General features: G+C 43.6%; 2 protein-coding genes across 5 annotated transcripts in view; both read right to left on the bottom strand.

Annotated features, from left to right (window-relative positions):
• LOC106604741 (proto-oncogene DBL) overlaps positions 1–1,935 on the bottom strand; it is a 29,468-nt gene extending 27,533 nt beyond the window's left edge. The window contains exon 1 of the mRNA XM_014199718.3: positions 1,210–1,935. Within this exon, the coding sequence (XP_014055193.2) occupies positions 1,210–1,324 (115 nt within the window). The 5' untranslated portion in view covers positions 1,325–1,935. The remainder of the gene's footprint in view (positions 1–1,209) is intronic.
• A 3,588-nt stretch (positions 1,936–5,523) lies between these two features.
• The window catches only part of LOC106604740 (phospholipid-transporting ATPase 11C), a 66,660-nt gene continuing 52,297 nt past the window's right edge, over positions 5,524–19,886 (bottom strand). The window contains exons 19-30 of one of the 4 annotated variants that reach the window (XM_014199710.3): positions 19,224–19,490; positions 18,812–18,983; positions 18,456–18,558; positions 18,191–18,336; positions 16,921–16,980; positions 14,834–14,961; positions 14,396–14,597; positions 14,208–14,311; positions 13,896–14,052; positions 11,830–11,932; positions 9,024–9,055; positions 5,524–8,653 (exon numbers count right to left, since the gene is read on the bottom strand). In XM_014199710.3, the coding sequence (XP_014055185.1) occupies positions 11,834–11,932; positions 13,896–14,052; positions 14,208–14,311; positions 14,396–14,597; positions 14,834–14,961; positions 16,921–16,980; positions 18,191–18,336; positions 18,456–18,558; positions 18,812–18,983; positions 19,224–19,490 (1,438 nt within the window). In that variant the 3' untranslated portion in view covers positions 5,524–8,653; positions 9,024–9,055; positions 11,830–11,833. The other 3 variants (XM_014199714.3, XM_014199715.3, XM_082975179.1) reach the window with 3 other exon arrangements.

Below are 19,886 nucleotides of genomic sequence, written 5' to 3'. Positions count from 1 at the left end.
TGGTCACCCCCAAAGCCAATACCTCCTTTGGTCATCTTTCCTTCCAGTTCTCTGCTGCCAATGACTGGAACGAACTGCAAAAATCTCTGAAGCTCATATCTCCCTCACTAGCTTTAAGCACCAGCTGTCAGAGCAGCTCACAGATCACTGCACATAGCCCATCTGTAGACAGCCCATCTATCCAACTACCTCATCCCCATACTGTATTTATTTATTTATCTTGCTCCTTTGCACCCCAGTATCTCTACTTGCAGATTCATCTTTTGCACATCTACCATTCCAGTGTTTAATTGCTATATTGTAATTACTTCGCCACCATGGTCTATTTATTGCCTTAACTTACCTCATTTGCACTCACTGTATATAGACTTTTTGTTTTCTTTTGTTCTACTGTATTATTGACTGTATGTTTTGTTTATTCCATGTGTAACTCTGTGTTGTTGTATGTGTCGAATTGCTATGCTTTATCTTAGCCAGGTCGCAGTTGCAAATGAGAACTTGTTCTCAACTAGCCTACCTGGTTAAATAAAGGTGAAATAAAATAAATGTACTTGATTCCAATAGAAACTAAAGGATAGAGAATGGTGTAAAAGACATGGTTCCCTGGGCACTGTTTATCACCTTGTCTGTCTTCTGTAGAATCTGGGCCATGGCAGAGATGCAGTGCCACTCGTTTTCATGATTTCATTTTCCAATCTGTCAATCTGGCTGCCCTTACAGGATTCATCCCCCAATAGAGGAATGTATTGTTCATGACTAGACTTCAAAAAGCTGTGAGCAACCATACAGAACTCTACCTTGATAGTTTCCCTAATCAATTCAGTCACACAATACATCTATTTTTTTATTACATTTCACTGACGGAACGGTTTGTTTGGCATTTCTCCAAACACACCCAGATGTGGAGTGTACTTCCAAATATCTCCTCTACGTATGATCGCTATGGATGAAAACTATCCCCCCAGGGTTTAAAAACAGCACATTAATCCCTGCATAGCTACGTTGGGACCCACTGCTGGAATGCAGCAGAAACCATCCAATCAATAACACACAATATAGACCTTAAACTGCCATTATGCTTGAAATAGTTTCTATTATGACGCCGTTATGTCTCCATATACCATACTTAACATTGCATTATATGTTTCCATATACCACGATATGTATGCCAGTGAGAGGGGGTGATGTAAGGGCAGTACAGGTACTCACGCTGCAGTGTGTTCTCCAGCTGAGAGCCAGCCTGCAGAAGGCTATGGTAGCACTCCATTTCTCCCTCTGGCTTCTGCTCCTGTTCAGTCTCCACCTGCAGTGAAACTGGGCCCATTCCCTTGCGCCCCCCCCCCCCCCCACAGGGCTGGACTGGACACTAGTAGGTCTGGTGGTGGATAACGGCTTGTGTCAAGGCCTCACATCTTCCCGACTATCCTACGGTCCTCTCCGCAGTCCAACTCCACTTCCAGGTGGAGGTAGAGAGGAAGCTTCAGCCCACTTGTCCCTGGAGATCTAGGGATCCAGTCCGGATGCTCCCTGGGGCTGGCTCGGGAATCCTGAGTCACCTTGAGCCGCATCGAGCGCATCCACAGAACCGCACAGAGAAGGAAGTGGGGAAGACCACACAGACAAATCTATGGTAGGTTTTCTGGCTACTGTGTACATGGCAGACTCCTGCTGCAATGAAGCACTTCTCCCTCACACACACACACAGAGAGAGAGAGAGAGAGAGAGAGAAATACACACTCACATCCAGTCCAGTGGGGGAGTGCCTTGTTCTAAACTGCAGCCACTAACCCGTAGTGAAATCCAGTCTGCCACGTCAAAATAAACACTGCCCCATCTGTATGGCCACTGGGGTTTCTCGCCCGCTCTCTCCGTGTGCCCTCCCCTTATCCCTCTCCGCCTGGGTTTTAGTGCGTCAGCTCTGCCGCTGCGGAGGCACAGTGGCTCCAGTCCTGACACACTGCCAACTCCCTCCCAACTTCCTCACTCACTTAAGACTCATCCTTTCTGTTTTCCTCATCTTAGTGGCCATTAGATTCCTGAAGCAGATTGCGGGCTGATGCCGCACAACACTGAATAGCTGACTTAATGCATACAGTATCATGCTGGGCTATCGGACACTAGGTCATTCCATGTCATTTCAGCAAGCCATGACACCCACCATCCCAGATTGTTCTGAAATTGTCTTCTATGGTTAGAAACATTAGCATTTCTGCAACATTATTTTGTTCAAATATAATTTGATCTCTGAAACATCAAGCTAATTGATTGTAACCAAATTGGCAATTTTAAATGTAATTGACTCATTTATTGAATAAATATAGTACCTTACATCCGATTTTCACTGAACTTTTTCCTAACAATGAGTAAGACATGAGGAATCCAAAACAAATGGTCAAACACCACCCCCGTGGGTGGTCCGTACCCCCCACACCCATCCCAACAACGAGTATACAGTATCTGTTCTCTCTGGTTGACAAGTAGTATGGAGCTGCGGCTCAGAGCATTGTTTCTTCATCCTATGCAATGTATTCTCGGTGATGTTTTTCCCTCCCCACTGTTCAGAGAAATTAGTCATTGCTGTTAGGTTTATGTCCCATCCTACATCCTGATCATACCAGGTTCTGACCACTAGATGGTAGTGTTCTTGCTATTAAGTGATACATTTTAAGAATCCCCCCTCAATGTTAAAGGGATAAGTCACCCAAATTACATATTGGTTCTCTTACCATGTAAACAGTCTATTGGCAAGATATGACAGCAAATCTAACTTTTTTTTTACCAAATTCACTGGGAATACATTACATAGGATGAAAAAGCAATACTCTGAACAGCTCCACGCTCCATAGGGCGGCGCACAATTGGCCCAGCATCGTCTGGGTTATGGGAGGGTTTGGAGGGGGGGCTTCACAAGTAGGCCATCATTGTTCTTAACTGACTTGCCTAGTTAAATAAATACTACTTGTCAGACAGAGAACTGATATGAAATAAACTCATTGTTGGGGTGGGATGTTGGGGGGGGGGGTTCGTTGGTGGCTTTTGACCATTCCTTTGAATTCCTCATGTCTAACTCATTGTTAGTAAAAAGTTTGGTCCCATATCTGATGTCAAGTACTACAGTTGAAGTCGGAAGTTTACATCCACTTAGGTTGGAGTCATTAAAACTCGTTTTTCAACCACTCCACAACTTTCTTGTTAACGAACTATAGTTTTGGCAAGTCAGTTAGGACATCTACTTTGTGCATGACGCAAGTAATTTTTCCAACAATTGTTTAGAGATTATTTCACTTATAATTCACTATATCACAATTCCAGTGGATCAGAAGTTTGGATACACTAAGTTGACTGGGCCTTTAAACAGCTTGGAAAATTCCAGAAGATATCATGGCTTTAGAAGCTTCTGATAGACTAATTGACATCATTTGAGTCAATTGGAGGTGTACCTGTGGATGTATTTCAAGGCCTACCTTCAAACTCAGTGCCTCTTCGCTTGATATCATGGGAAAATCAAAAGAAATCAGCCAAGACCTCAGAAAAACCTCCACAAGTCCACATCCTTGGGAGCAATTTCCAAATGCCTGAAGGTACCACGTTCATCTGAACAAAAAAATAGTATGCAAGTATAAACACCATGGGACCACGCAGCCATCATACTGCTCAGGAAGGAGACGGGTTCTGTCTCCTAGAGATTAATGTACTTCGGTGCAAATCAATCCCAGAACAGCAGCAAAGGACCTTGTAAAGATGCTGGAGGAAACGGGTACAAAGGTATCTATATACACAGTAAAACGAGTCCTATATCGACAAAACCTGAAAGGCCGCTAGACAAGGAAGAAGCCATTGCTCCAAAACCACCATAAAAAGCCAGACTACGGTTTGCAACTACACATGGGGACAAAGATTGTACTTTTTGGAGAAATGTCCTCTGGTCTGATGAAACAAAAATAGAACTGTTTGGCCATAATGACCATCGTTATGTTTGGAGGAAAAAAGGGGGATGCTTGCAAGCCAAAGAACACCATCCCATCCGTGAAGCACGGGGGTGACAGCATCATGTTGTGGGGGTGCTTTGCTGCAGGAGGGACTGGTGCACTTCACAAAATAGATGGCATCATGAGGTATGAAAATTATGTGGAAATATTGAAGCAACATCAAGACATCAGTCAGGAAGTTAAAGCTTGGTTGCAAATGTGTCTTCCAAATGGACAATGACCCCAAGCATACTTCCAAAGTTGTGACAAAATTGTTTAAGGACAACAAAGTCAACGGCTTGGGGTGGCCATCATAAAGCCCTGACCTCAATCCTATATAAAACTTGTGTGCAGAACTGAAGAAGCATGTGCGAGCAAGGAGGCCTACAAACCTGACTCAGTTACATCAGCTCTGTCAGGAGGAATGGGCCAAAATTCACCCAACTTATTGTGGGAAGCTTGTGGAAGGCTACCCGAAACATTTGACCCAAGTTAAACAATTTAAAGGCAATGCTAACAAATACACTAAATTAGTATGTCCACTTCTGACCCACTGGGAATGTGATGAAAGAAATAAAAGTTGAAATAAATCACTACTATTATTCTGACATTTCACATTCTTAAAATAAAGTGGTGATCCTAATTGACCTAAGACAGGGAATTTTTACTATGATTAAATTTCATGAATTGTGAAAAACGGAGTTGAAATGTATTTGGCTAAGGTGTATGTAAACATCCGACTTCAACTGTATACTTATTGACTATTATACAATTCCTATAAATGTAAATGGCCAATTTGGATGCAGTCAATTAGCTTAATTTATCATAAATTAAATAATGCTGTATTTCAACAAAATAATGTTGCAGGAATGTTAAACAAACGATTTCAGAACAATCCGAGATGGCAGATGTCAAATCCTCTCCTGCTTTTGATGTGGAACCTCCTACTTAACCTTCTGACACACACACACACACACGTTGACGCGTCAATCGAGGCATTGTAAACAGCACATTATTCTCCATTGCTCTAGGCCAACAAATTGTTCTGCTCATGCAAGTGCACACAACAGACACATTCAAACCAAAGACAGAGGAACATGAACAGGTGTCATTGTGCACATAATGACAGCGCTTCACTCATCCCTCCATCTCCCCTCAACCGATCAGGACTCAGGCACACAATGTACACAGAGGGAGTACAGTACACACAATTATACAAAACAAACCCACAGAGGAGGTCACTCCAGAGAGTACACACAATTATACAAAACAAACCCACAGAGTAGGTCACTCACAGAGGCTGTGGTGTGCCGGGTGGTGCTGTGGTGGCAGGTTGCAGTTGGCGGTGGTCTGAACTCTACCGTGGAGCTCTAGCCTTCAGCCGCACCACGGTTGTTCCAGTTAAGCCTCTCATCTACCTCATTACCACAGAGCATCTGCTTAATCTGGCCATGCACCCCCCCCCCCCCCCCACCCACCAACAGACCTAGCTTAGTATGCTTGCTGATACAAGCTGACTAACATACCACAAATTCATTAATAAAAACAGAACAAGTTTTCTTCAAAACAGTGTTTTATTGCAGAAAAACTGTGTTGAACATACTGGTCTTAAAGTGGTACATTCAGATCGGAGGTTCAGAGTGCCGAGGCTGGAGACTGAGGGGCCAGATGTGAAGTGCCCATTTTGTGCCTGTCTGAAACTAAGGCACCCCACCACAGCAGTCACCCGCGGACAGGGTCATTCCCCACATTCACCCAGCCTCGTGCTTTTTTGGGACGTTTTGATTATTCTTACAAAAGTGGCTGGAAAAAGGTTGCATTTAAAATACAATCAATTATTTTACTTATTTTGTGAGGCAAAACATGAGTATCCAATACTTTAAAGCATTTTAAAATAGCATCTCTGATGTAAATGTTAAAGGTTTGTTTTTGTTTTTTTAAAACATACAGAAAGTCCTCCTCCTACCCGCTGACCTAGGACACAGAGCCCAGGTAGGCGAAAGTCCAACGGCGTCTTCACGTTGGTCTGAGCACAGTCCATACTCCTCATAGCTTTAGTGTTTCAAAAGGAAACGTTACAAGGAGTTCCCTGGATTACAGCTATCTGGTGTAGACAACCCTCTGGAAACTCTAGACCCTTGAAGTCAAGGTAAATATATCATTTTCTCCTCCACAAGATGGTACAGTATGTGATGCAGGCAGTTATTGAAAATAAGAATTTGTCCTTAACTGACTTGCCTAGTTAAATAAAAGGTAAAGATTAAAAAAAATATGAGGCTGATGGAAGTACAGTACATAACATTTGGCATGGGAGCCATGTCTTGAATTCTGCCAAGTGTGATAGAGGGGAGGGGGCACCAGGCTGCACATGCTCAGTATGTCACAGGTCATGAACAGCCCTCATGTAGCTATTACAGCATCTCCAACCACTAAGGAGCTGGAATGGAGCCCATCTGGACTAAGGAACTACAACTTAAGAACTACAACCATCAGTGATGCTAATCATATGAGGAGATACTGTAATAGTAGCTACATGAGGGCTGTACATGACCTGTTATGGCATTTAAAAAAAAAAAAGAGACTAAAGAGGTGCCAATAGAGCACCTACTCCCAGGCATATCCCTCTGTGGCAAACATAGAAGAAGCTCCATTCCAAGCCTGGATATGACTGAACTGATCTAACCAGTGCTCTGTGATCTGACCTGCGACCAGACCGGTGGAGGGAGAGGGTATAGTAGAGGTGTAAGGTAGGATATACCTGCAGGGTGTGTGTGTGTGTGTGTGTGTGTGAGATACAGATGATATGGGATAGCACTGGGCACACATCTGGTCTGAAGTAACACAGGCATACTGAAGAAGCACAAAGCTGATCATTCGCTACAACAACAAAAAAGATTCATGTAATAAAAATATAGAAATTTGTGAGAAATTACACAGAATAATAAATATGTCAAATAGATTTTTACATGTTCCAAAACATCTTCCCATATAGTGTCTAAAAGTGATTCAAATCATGGCATGTAGAAATGGAATGTATGAAGCACTAACGCTAGAAGTCAGAACCTACTTTCTGAAACCCATCTCAGATATCGTAAATGGAGATACATGAACATCTATGGTAGCAGGTGGGTAGAAAGCCTCACAGTGGCATTACCTATGGTGACAAGAAAGAGGAAGTCTGAAGTTGGGATCTTTACCCACCAACATCAGCACACCTTTGACAAACAACACTAACTGGTAATGGGACATATATCACTCATTTTAGGCTTTTAGTGCATGTTTGGATCCATAGGTGTGTGCACATTCGTGTGTGTGTGTGTGTGTGTGTGTGTGTGTGTGTGTGTGTGTGGGCATATACCAATGTGCCTTTGTGACCACCTGCCCAAAGGAAAGTCCACAGAACTCCTGAAGTCCTTTAGAGGACAGGTCATGACAACCAGATGCTAAATGTACAAGGTAGACCCAGGTATTCTGGTTAAACGCTGTAAGTGTCTCAATGTAACACACACACAGGCTGCTTTGAGGCCATGATTCCCATCCAGTACAATTGTGCTGTTGGGCACAGATACACACACACACACTCTCAGCAACATAGCTTGCAATCATTTGGACGGCGCTGGGCATGACACTTGCATCTCCCCAGCTCAGACACATTTTTGGCATCAAGCTTTAGATATTCAAACAGGTTAAGCGATATACGGCACATATATTACCTTTCAATACAATTGGGATTTTCTTAAACGATCACCGGCCTTAAGGTGGGAAGATTCAAGTCATGCTACAAACTTCGAACCAGGTAGAAATGTTGGCAAGCACAACTCATTACCAGTCATTTTGATTCATCACACACTTTGGGGAGATGGGAAAATAGAGACTTAACCCAGTAGGGGGTTGTGCTCTAAACACTCAGTATTCAAGGCAAAGACACTTTGAAGATATCCAGTAACCTGTGTTCAGTGCAGTCTGCACTGAGTGAATATGCTCTCTTTGCGTTGGACTTGACTGGATTGGAATCATGTAACTTATAAACTATGATTTGGATCTGGTGCACTGGAATTTTTGTTTCAGAAAGTTAGTGACATTTGCTTGAAAAAAAAAAATTATACAAAGCTGCCAGAAAAATACAAATAACAAGTGGAATGTGGCATTCATGAAGCCTTCTTAGTTTCATGCAGATGAATCATTCTGGGACAGTGGAGGTGTGGCTGCATGTTAGAACACAGCCGACCGTAGGAGTACTTCTGACAAGGCAGCCGTGTACGCATTTTTTCCCCCCGCTATCGTGGTATTCAAAAAAGGAAAGAAAAATAAACTCCGGAAACTCATGCCTCTCATGTTTGAACAGTCCAGTAAAAACGTGGTAAAAATGGCTTGTGCTGCGTGGGCCGTTGGTGCAGCAATCTGCACTGCAGACATGCAGAGGGAAACAGGAAGAGGGGGAAGGACGGAGGGAGCAGTGGAACAGAGGTACTCAAAACACTGCTGGAGTCATCCCTGGGTCTTTTATCATTTCTATTATGTTGTTTTCTTTGAGTTGTTTTCCATTTAAGATCAGGCAAAAGTTCAGGCAGCCAGAGTGCCATGGGCTCCTGAAAGACGCTGGCCGCAGGGTAGTTGATCCTCCTTTGTGCCCTTTACTCCCGCTCCTTCAGATGCTTGTAGGACAAGGGCGTGACGGCAGCGATCTGGAGAGGACATACAAAACACACACACAGAAGTCAGTCCACCTCTATAAACGGAAACCTGCTCCTGCCAATTGCCAACCACTGGATGGTGGCAAGACCCAGCCACACCATGACACCGACAGCATTAAAAGGATAGGATGCAGCCCCCCCCCCCCCCCCCGGGTAGAATTGACAACATACCCCCAGACAAAATCGATTGGACACCTCCCCTGAAAACAGAGATCAGCTGGAATCTATCATTGAATGTCTATTGCTCTGATTGAACGTGATCATCAACCAGGATTCTAGAGAAGTGTGTGGAGCCCAAGAAACCCATGACCATGAGCAATAACCGAGGGGTTAGACATGCGAGATTAGCCCCTTGCTTTACCTGGATGTCTGTAGGAGTCCGTCCTCTGAAGGCTGGGAAGAACAGATAAAACAGGTTAAACGAAGATGAGGGATGGGAGCGTAAAGCCTGGTGTTAACACTTCACTGCCATTCCAATAAATGGAACCCAACCCCTCAGATGACGGTCAGTTCGTTGACGTAGTAAAGCTCAACATTTAATATACCTGGCAAAGCAACGGCATAACATGCAGTCAGCTAAGCTCGATAGTCGCCACTTAAAATGAAGTACTTGCAAATGAATAAACACGAGGCGCCAATGACACACAAGCATGTTATTGCACATGCAACCAGGGGTAACATTTTTTTAACAAAAAGTGGCAGATGACGAGGTCTGCAATGTTTAATTACATATATTGAGCCGAAAGAAACACCAAAACAGACTTACTCACATTCACCCTTTTAACATGCACACAAACTGATGACAGACGAATCCCCAGCCACGGGAGAGTATTCTTTTCAAAAAGGTAACATGAAATCATTAAAAAGGGCACATGCAAGGACACAATGAGCAGTTGGTCTACTTGGAGGCTGAAAGGAGCATTCATCATTGTCCTGGCGACGCCTTTAGTGGGTCATATTGAAAAAGCGCCAACTTCTGACACCAATTTCAACATTCAGTCAGTTGAATGTTTATCGAAATCTTTTGACTTAACTTTGTCCATAAGGACGTACAGCGTGTACACATGCAATAAAGGATACACCATACTGTCATCATATGGCATTGGGCCACTACGAGCCATCAGAACAGCTTCAATGGGCCTTGATACAGATCAGGGATGGGCAACTTTCATGGGGCGGGGGACACCAAAAAATATAAACTCATCAAGAGGGGTCGCGGTTGCTCGTGGGTCTGTGACCTCAAATCCATACACCCCCACTGTGAGCAAAACATTTTAGTGAGAAATGTTTGCAGTTTTTAATATTATATCTGAGTGAGACTGACTAACAAAATCAAATGGGGTCCCCCCCAGCAGGTAATTCAACCACGATAACAAGTTTAGGTAGCTGGCCACAAAACCAATTTAGCAATCCCCCCCCCCCAAAATTGCTGACATGGGCTAATTGACTGACTAATCAGGGACTTACTGCTGATGCGCAACCACATTTTGAAATTGCACCTTGTGTTTTCTACTATTCTAACTCGCAACAGTAAGCTGAGACCCCGACACAGTTCCACCCCTGGCATAGAGTTCCAGACACTTTAGAATCGATTGGAGGGATGGGACACCATTCTTCCATGAGAAACTCTATAATTTGAGGTTTTGTTGATGGTGGAAAACACTGTCTCAGGCGCCACTCCTGAATCTTCCAGAAATGTTCAATTGGGTTGAGATATGGTGACAGACATGCTGAGCGATTATCTGAAATGTTGGTTATTTTTGGGTTTTCAAACTAATTGACTAATGCCAGTTAAATGATGATATTCCAGTGAGCTCAATGTCCAGATTTTGTAGTTTCTCTAGAGATGAATCAGATCAAGCCCAAACTGTGTGACGTAGTAGGGAGTTGTAGTTTCCAACAAGCCAATATTCTAAATAGTTTAGAGCAAAAAAACGTGATAATTAACTACAATGACCACAATCCATTTGTCCGGTCTGTGTTTATTTTACACCTGCTACATTAGGTTAGGGGCGGCAGGTAGGCTAGTGGTTAGAGCATTGGACTAGTAACCGAAAGGTTGTAAGATCAAATCCCCAAGCTGACAAGGTAAAAACATGTCGTTCTGCCCCTGAATAAGGCAGTTAACCCACTGTTCCTAGGCCGTCATTGAAAATAACAAATTTGTTCTTAGCTGACTTGCCTAGTTAAATAAAGGTAAAATTAAAATAGTGAGGGGCAGACATTGAGAAGAGATAGAAGAATGTTTGATTGAGAGGGATTGAGAGCAGTTGCTTTGCGAGGTGTCTACCTGAAAATATATGATTCAAGTGTGATAAGTTGGTATTCAGCAGTCATATAAGTTTGCCTTATTTACTTTGAAGAACTACTAAATAGTTATTTTGTCAGACAGCATAGGCAGTAGCTCTTTGGAGATAAGATGACTTGGAATGAAATAATAAAGTCAAATAAAATATTTCTGTTGTATATTAAAGTAATGTGAATAAATGGTTAAAACTGTAATGGACAGTCACTACCATCATGGGACATTGATTAATTGTTTTCTTCTGTGTTGTTAAAGCATTCAACCCACAATGCATTTCAGGGAAAAATAAAATGATTGAAACCGAAATGATTTAATCTAACGAGACCTGTGTGTAAACCCCCTACGCTCCTTTGAGACCCATCTTTAAAAAGTCACTGAGATCTCTCCTGGCCATGGTAGCAAAAATAATGGTTAACTGGGAATTGATATACCTGACCCTAAGCATGATGGGATGTTAATTGCTTAATTAACTCAGGAACCACACCTGTGCGGAAGCACCAGCTTTCAATATACTTTGTATCCCTCATTTACTCAAGTGATTCCTTTATTTTGGCAGTTACCTGTATGTACACATATCACAAGCAAAATATGAAGCAGACATTATGACGAACACACTTTTCAGCCAACCAATAAGAGTTCACCACACAGGAAGTATGTGTTATGGTAAGTGATAGAGGGCTGAACCGAGCTCTTAAAAAAAGGATCTTCCATCTTGAAGGCACAGAAAGCAGGATTTGGAGTAGAATACTGGATTTTGGTTACAGTTAAGGGGTAATGGTCCCCGGCAGATATAGGCTGCTAAAGGGTGTGTTTTGGGGGTTATCTGATTGGTTTAACTAGGCCGCAGAGTTGGGGCTGGTACCTGTTCATAGGATAGTATTGGACTCGTCTGAAAAGGTTCTCATTAGCAAGGGCCTGGCTGAAGAGCGGGTTTCCCCCTCGCCGGACTGAACCAACGGCTTCTTCTGGAAGGATCAGGCAAGACACACTAATGACACCTCGGTGCTGACAGAGACTTACAAGACAGCAAGTGGACAATGTAATGTAGTTTAAAACACACATACTCTCCCTGGCGAATACGCTCTCCACAACCCAATGTTTGTCAGGAGGGACAAGTCAATGTTTAGGAAGATCTGACTGTTTAAGTGTTGTTAATCTCTATTCTATAAAGGCCAAACTAAGCTATCTTAACGGACTTATACACATTATTGGTACAGCCTTCCAAATACTTCTGACACATTTAGAGCAACACGCATCTCTGTAGTGGCCCGTTGTGGGGCGGGGTCCAGGGTATGGGGTTGTCTGGGGCACACTGGCATGCAGGTTAACCTCATGTGTTGGCGTGCCGCATTCAACTGGACAGGCATGCAGAGACAGCAGGCACAGGGGCAACACAGGCAGCTAAGACAATGACCGATGCACTCGGTCACAGTGGTTAGAACCTTCAACATCACTATGATCTAAACTGGGAACCTCTAGAATGGGCATCAGTGTGAGGATCAGGCCTAACCTGTCAAGGGAGGGTGGAAGCTGGATGTTATAGGATGCCACCTGAGTCAGGCAGGAAGAGGGAGGAATCTGACAAGCAGGACAGGATAGATAGGAGGAGAGAAAGGAGGTAAACTGCATACAGAGAGAGAGACCTCAGTCACTCCAGGAGTAGCTGTGAGTGCTGGCGGTCTGCGACAGCATGAAGATAGTGGACGTTCCCGACGAAGGAAGTCGTTGCTTGATCTGCGGCAAAGCAGGCAGGATAGAAAGAGAGAAACAGAAGAGGCGATAAAAAAATGGGAGGGAGAAAGAGTAGAACGAATGTATTAAAACAGAGCATTGGAGATAAGTGGGGCAAGAGGGTTGGCCTTTTCTGCCGAGGCCCTAGAACTTTCAACACTGTTCCTCATTGGTATCAGGTTAGACTCTTGCTGTTAGACGTGTATTGGTATAGTGGGTTAAATGTAACTTTTCTTGGTCTGAATTAAATGAAATGTTAACTTATTTTACTTGCTAGCAAAAACCAGCACAAATAACAGAGCACCCAGCATATATATATAGTTGGTCCCATGTTTCATGAGCTGAAATAAAAAGATCCCAGAAATGTCTGTCTGTAATAAATCCCTTTTGTGGAGAAAAATGTATTCTGATTGGCTGGGCCTGGCTCCCCAGTGGGTGGGCCTGACTCAAGTGGGTGGGCCTAAACCCTTCCAGGCTCACCCATGGCTGTGCCCCTGCCCTGTTATGTGACATCTATAGATTAGGGCATAATGAATACATTTCAATTGACTTATTTCCTTATATAAAATGTCACTCAGCAAAAACTTTGAAATTGTCGCATGTAAAGCTTACATTTTTGTTCAGTATCGTTCATTGGTAAATGTAAAACATTTACATATAAATCGGCCATACAAAAAAAAAGGATTTGTATGAGGATATGTGGGTTTGAAAATCTATCGAGTGATAATATCATATAACTTGTGAAATGAATAACCAAATTATGAGTCATCACACCATTACTAATACTTTGAATGGAAACTAATTTACCTCTTGGGGAGTTAAGGGACACATTATACCAGGGGAGAAGAGGGGAAAATGAGATCATTCCTCTGATCTCCATCCATATCAACAACACAAATCAGACCTCTATGGAGGAGCTCTTTAATGTACGTTTCGAGCGACGGGCTCCGTCAAGCATGCCCGAATCTTCAAGAAGACACAAACGGCTACTTGCAAGGACAAAATGTCTATTATGAGACTGTTATAATGCATAAACAGAAATATCTAAGCATCAGACACACATAGCCCATAGAAATGATGAAGGACACGAACACAGGAAAACTACTATGAAGTGTTTTGAACAGTTGTTTTTCCCTTGAACATCAAAACGATATACAGATCGAGAGCTAGATGTGTGTGTGTGTGTGTGTATAGTACCTGTCGTGAACGGGGCCAGCGCGGCTTGCGGAGGACCAGCAGCAGGATCTCAGGCAGCAGGCTGAGCAGGATGAGGAGGATGATGACCAGCCAGGCCGACACAGAGCGCAGCATGTTAGCAAACACAAAGTAGAGACGCTGCTGCCGAAGGAAGGGCCTGACGGGAGGGAGAGAGTTAACAACATTCACACAGGTCAGTCCAAATAGAGCGGTCACCGACCACGGTTCTGGAGCACTACATGGCGAGCAGGCTTTTGCTCCAGCCCACCACGAACACTGATTGACGTATGTTTCAGATGATCCCGTCCTCACCATATGATCCCACCCCAGAAGAAGCTGAAGACCATGTAGAACGCCAGCGAGCCCCAGATGACAAAGTGATTGATCCACGTCCAATGGCGCGTGTCCATAGCCAGCTAAAACCACAAACAGAAGAAAAAGTGGTATCACTGGTCTGAAAATGTATTTCAGTAACACTATTAAGTTCAAATGTCCTTTACCTTTAGCGTAACGGTGAAGACGAGGACAGTAAAAACAATTGTTCCATACGTCCAATTCCCAAACACCTGGCCATTGTCCTGCAGGGCGGGGTTACTAAAGAGAAAGCGGACCCCAAAGAAGAACAGGAGGCCCTGGTAGACCCCAAGTAGGGTCCAGTACAGGAAGGGGCCCCAACGCAACATGGCGTTCTTTGCTACGTCCCTAAGGAGAGAAAAGGAGAGAGAGAGAGAGAGAGAGAGAGAGAGAGAGAGAGAGAGAGAGAGAGAGAGAGAGAGAGAGAGAGAGAGAGAGAGAGAGGAGGGTAGGAAGGGAGGACCACAAGAACACAAAGACGGAGGGTTGAAACCACTTGCTTGTGTCGTCATTATCACACTAGAAGCATAGCTAGTGCATTTTCTATGTAGGTGCAGAATACATAGTGTAGTTCCCGGATCTACCTGTAGAGGGTGGCGTTGCTCATCAGGACCTCCATGCAGATGTGCTGCTCCAAGAGGCTGTAGGCCAGGATAGGCATTGAGGTGAAACAGATGTTGTACATCGTCAGATAGGCTGCGTCGTAGAGGGGCTGGGGAGGACGGGGGAAGGAAGGGGGGGGGGGACAGGAGGGATTGGGAACCCAGGGGTTAATTACACGGAGAGGAGAGAGAGAGAGCTCACTCTCGCGCACACGCGTTGACAAACACAAACACCTAACACAGGAAGAGGGCTCTATAGCGTCGAGCCTGTTGCTGTGTGGCTACATGTCGAAGACATCCTTTGATATATGCACACAGATGGTTCTGAGAGAGCAGGTCTAAGCTGGGGGGCATCTTTTAAACGGAGATGCTTAGACCGAGTTTACATATCAGAAGTTAGCCGTGTATACTAAGAGATGTGTACCCTCTCCTGCGAGACCTAAACATGTGCCAAAGGAATGAATACATTGCCTAAAATGGCGAAGACTTACTTGATGTAACCAAGGGATGTACTATGTAATGTACTAGTCATATTGTATACATAACGTGCATGTAATATGAACGCCATATATTCTCACACACATTCAAGGGTTTCATGTAGTAACCAAAAAAAAGTGTTAAACAAATCCAAATATATTTTAGATTCTTCAAAGTAGCAACCCTTTGCCTTGATGACAGCTTTGCATTCCCTCAACCAGCTTCACCTGGAATGCTTTTCCAACAGTCTTAAAGGAGTTCCCACATATACTTGTTGGCTGCTTTTCCTTCACTCCGCGGTCCAACTTATCCCAAACCATTACGATTGTGTTGAAGTTGGGTGATTGTGGAGGCCAGGTCATCTGATGCAGCACTCCATCACTCTCCTTCTTGGTCAAATAGTACTACCACAGCCTGGAGGTGTGTTGGGTAAATTTCCTGTAGAAAAACAATTGATAGTCCCACTAAGCGCAAACCAGATGGGATGGTGTATCGCTGCAGAATGCTGTGGTAGCCACGCTGGTTAAGTGTGCCTTGAATTCGAAATAAATTACAGACAGTGTCACCAGCAAAGCACCTTCATACCATCACAACTCCTCCTCCATGCTTCACAGTGGGAACCACACATGCGGAGATCATCAGTTCACCTACTCTGCGTCTCACAAAGACACGGCGGTTAGAATCCAAAATTTGGACTCATCAGACCAAAGGACAGATTTCCACCGGTCTAATGTCCATTGCTCGTTTTCTTGGCTCAAGAAAGTCTCTACTTCTTATTGTGTCCTTCAGTAGTGGTTTCCTTGCAGCAATTCGACCATGATGGCCTGATTCACGCAGTCTCCTCTAAACAGTTGATGTTGAGATGTGTCTGAACTCTGAAGCATTTTTTTGGGCTGTAATTTCTGAGGCTGGTAGCACTTGATGGTTTTTGCGACTGCATTTGAAGAAACTTTAAAAGTTCTTCACATTTTCCGGATTGACTGACCTTCATGTCTTAAAGTAATGATGGACTGTAGTTTCTCTTTGCTTATTTGAGCTGTTCTTGCCATAACATGGACTTGGACTTTTACCAAATAGAGCTATCTTCTATATACCACCCCTACCTTGTCACAACACAACTGATTGGCTCAAACACATTCCACAACCTAACAAGAGAGTTAATTGAAATGCATTCCATGTGACTACCTCATGAAGCTGGTTGAGAGAATGCCAAGATTATGCAAAGCTGTCATCAAGGCAAAGGGTGGCTACATTGAAGAATAAATAATGTTTCAAACTTTTTTGGTTACTACATGATTCCATATTTTTGATGTATTCACTATTATTCTACAATGTAGAAAATAGTAAAAAAGAAAAACCCTGGAATGAGTAGGTGGGTCCAAACCTTTGACTGGTACTGTACACACACACACACAAGACTGCAGGCAATCCAGGAGAGAGGGAGTGTCAGGTCAACCAGAGGGAAAGAATATGGGCATAGACTGGAGAAGGTGCGGGGATTCAAATGGGACACTCTGCTATTTCATGTTTAGAGCATCTTTGAATCTCAGAGATGGGAGAGGGGCCTCAGCAGGACGCGGTGCAGTACTCACTTGCTGGGAAGATCCACAGAAAAACTGGTACAAGAACTGAGGTAAGATGAAGCAGAGGTTCTGTAAGCAAGTGAGAGGGGTAAAGGAGCCTGAGGTTAGACACAAAAGGTAATGGACATGTTCTTTGGTGGTGGAGAACTTGGGTGTCATCTAAACCACATGGGCTTGAGCAGTGTCCTTTATCAACATCAGAAGATTTACTCTGTACAACTGTGGCTCTGTTGAGCTAACATTTTACAGTTGATAGACAACTTTGGCACAGTTACAAAAACCTACTCTTTATTTTTTACAATAGCCTATATAAAGATCTAAACGTGTCCGGTGCTGCTGCTGGGCTCATTCGTTGCCTTGCTATCAAATTACACAGACTGTGTGATCTATTTCTCGGTCGACTCATCTCTACACATTAGCGGTGGGGTAGGATAAATAAATACAACAGAATAGACCTAATTAAAAACAGTGATGAAGGAAATGGAAAATGCTGGGCAGAGCATGCCCCGAGTTCGTGGCTGAGTAGTACCATGGTGAAATTGGAGCAAGAAAGAAGACTGACGCGCCAATATTTTTTAAATCTGCTCCATTCAAATTACACACTCCACTCTGCTCACATCCTCTATTCAGCTGAATTTAAGATAACATTTTAGAGGCCCCCATCATGGTAGAGTAGAAAAATATTAGCATGTTTAAGCCAATGTCATGCAATTCTACACAGTTCTCCATGGAGCGGAGAGAAAATATTGCCGTTTTAAAGCTACTTTCTGCAATTCGCCATGGCTAATTCTGTGTTCTTTTGCTCAAAGTTAATAAAATCAGTACTGCTAAATTCATTGTTTATGGAATTTGCAATTCACCCTGACTGTCTAGCTTTTATTTTGGTAATTGTTTGTTCTCAAAGATTATATTATTCAAAAATATATAGTTCCATTATCTTTTATACATACTTTATATCTGTTTTAGTTGTTTCATTTGACAAAGTGTTTTTCCATCCTGAAAATTAACATTTTTTATTTTACACTCTGGATTTAGGCTTACCGAAAAAAACGCTTAGGCGGCCCGCCCAAGGATTTAAATGGCAGACAAATCACTGCATATTACTCCCACATAATCCTCATATCTAATGCTTTTTCTTTTGGCGGCAACACAGGATTAGGTTTTATAGCTCCAAACAATGACCGAACCTGTACCTCATCTGATGTGACCAATAGTCATGATCCTCAGTTAACATAAGCACAGTAAGTTATGGTGCCTACATGTCGGTGCTGCCCCCTACCTTGTAGAAGAAGTATTGCACCAGGTGGGCGATCCGAACGTAGTAGAGGTGCCCGTGTCCTAGTAACAGTTTCTTCAGGTGCTTGAGTTTAGGGATGGCATAGTCACTGTTCCTCACTGCCTGGCGACCCTCTTTACCTTTTATACCTGAGACACGGAAGACCAGGGAAAATACACACTTTTACATCTCACTGAATTTAATTGGAAACCATTCCAATATTAAACAACTCATAATTTGAATCTATGGCGATATCACAGCGTCTCACCGATGCCAATGTGTGCCTCCAGGATCATACTGACATCGTTGGCTCCATCTCCGATGGAGAGGGTAATAGGGCTGCCTTTAGAGTTCTTCACCATGTTCACGATCTATATAGGAACAACAGAGCGGAAAGAGAGTGAGGAAAAAAAGTTGATTAAATCCCACTTGGTTCTGCATTCAGAACAAGACGCCTAGATGCAAACGTATTCAGCCATTTGTAATATCATTACCAGGTGTAATGTGGGTAAATACAGATTTTTTGTTGTTGTGAGACTTCAAACTGGTTTACCTTTAACTACTGTAGCCATATAGAGTTAAATCTACTTAATCTATCAGCAAGCGCCCATGACAACGCCTCACCTGGGCCTTCTGTAGGGGAGCCATACGGCAGCACAGAACAGTGGTACAGTTCTGACAGATCTGGAGTAACAGACTCTTGTAGTGGCTGGAGTCAGGAGAGGCGTTGAACACTAAGGACAGAGTGGCTCCGTCTATGATGAAGCCGTAGTCCTGCTTAGCTGAAGACCAGCTCCTGGGAGGGAAAGAGAACGCAGAGCTTTCTTGTGACTAATCGAAATGAGAGCAAAACTATTTAATAGTTCCAAGACATAATTTGCTCCCAATTGTTATCATTTTACGCCAAATTATCATCAATTTACTACCAATGATTATCAATTTACTACCAATAAAATGATCAAAAGTAGTAACATTGAACTGTAAGTAACTCCAACGACCCTCCTTCAAAACCTCCAACCCTAGACTTGGCACTGACCTGGTGACCCCAGTCTTAACCGGTGGAGCGTCCTGCACTGCCCTCTTGTGGTAGTCTAACAGCACCTCATGCAGGCGCTCTTCTCTCCTCCTCCCGCCGTCCTCCAGGGTTCGCACCGTCAGTTCCAGCAGCTCCGTGCCCCTCTGGAACAGCCGGCAGGCGTAGCACGTGGACTTGGCCGTCTCCATCTTGTCCCCCGTAAGAACCCACACCTTCATGCCAGCCCTCTGCAGGGCCTCCATTGTCTCTGCTGCCTCCTCCTGCAACCTGGCCACAGAGGGAGGAAGAGGAAGAGGGAGCGTGAATGATGAGTGGCAGTTTGCAGTGAAAAGATAACAGAAGGGGTGCGTCAGAGAGAATGAGTGATGACTAAGTGAGACAGAAATATGAGGCAGTGTGAGAGCCGGTGTGTGAGACAGTCAGTGAATGCACGTGTCTGTCTGACAGAATGACTGAATACATATAGAACAGAAAACAAATGCACCCAACTCCCACCGCACCCACAATTTTACCTCCGCACATGAATGATCCGTTTGCCTCTAAAGAATGGCTGTGTCCAAAATGGCTCCTATTCCCCTATTTACATTTACATTTTAGTCATTTAGCAGACGCTCTTATCCAGAGCGACTTACAGTAGTGAATGCATACATTTCATTCATTTTT

This window comes from Salmo salar, chromosome 05 (genome assembly GCF_965601325.2).
Source record: "Salmo salar chromosome 05, fSalSal1, whole genome shotgun sequence".
Lineage (NCBI taxonomy): Eukaryota > Metazoa > Chordata > Actinopteri > Salmoniformes > Salmonidae > Salmo > Salmo salar.
Note: the sequence above shows the minus strand (reverse complement) of the source record. Positions and strands in the feature narration are given on the sequence as shown.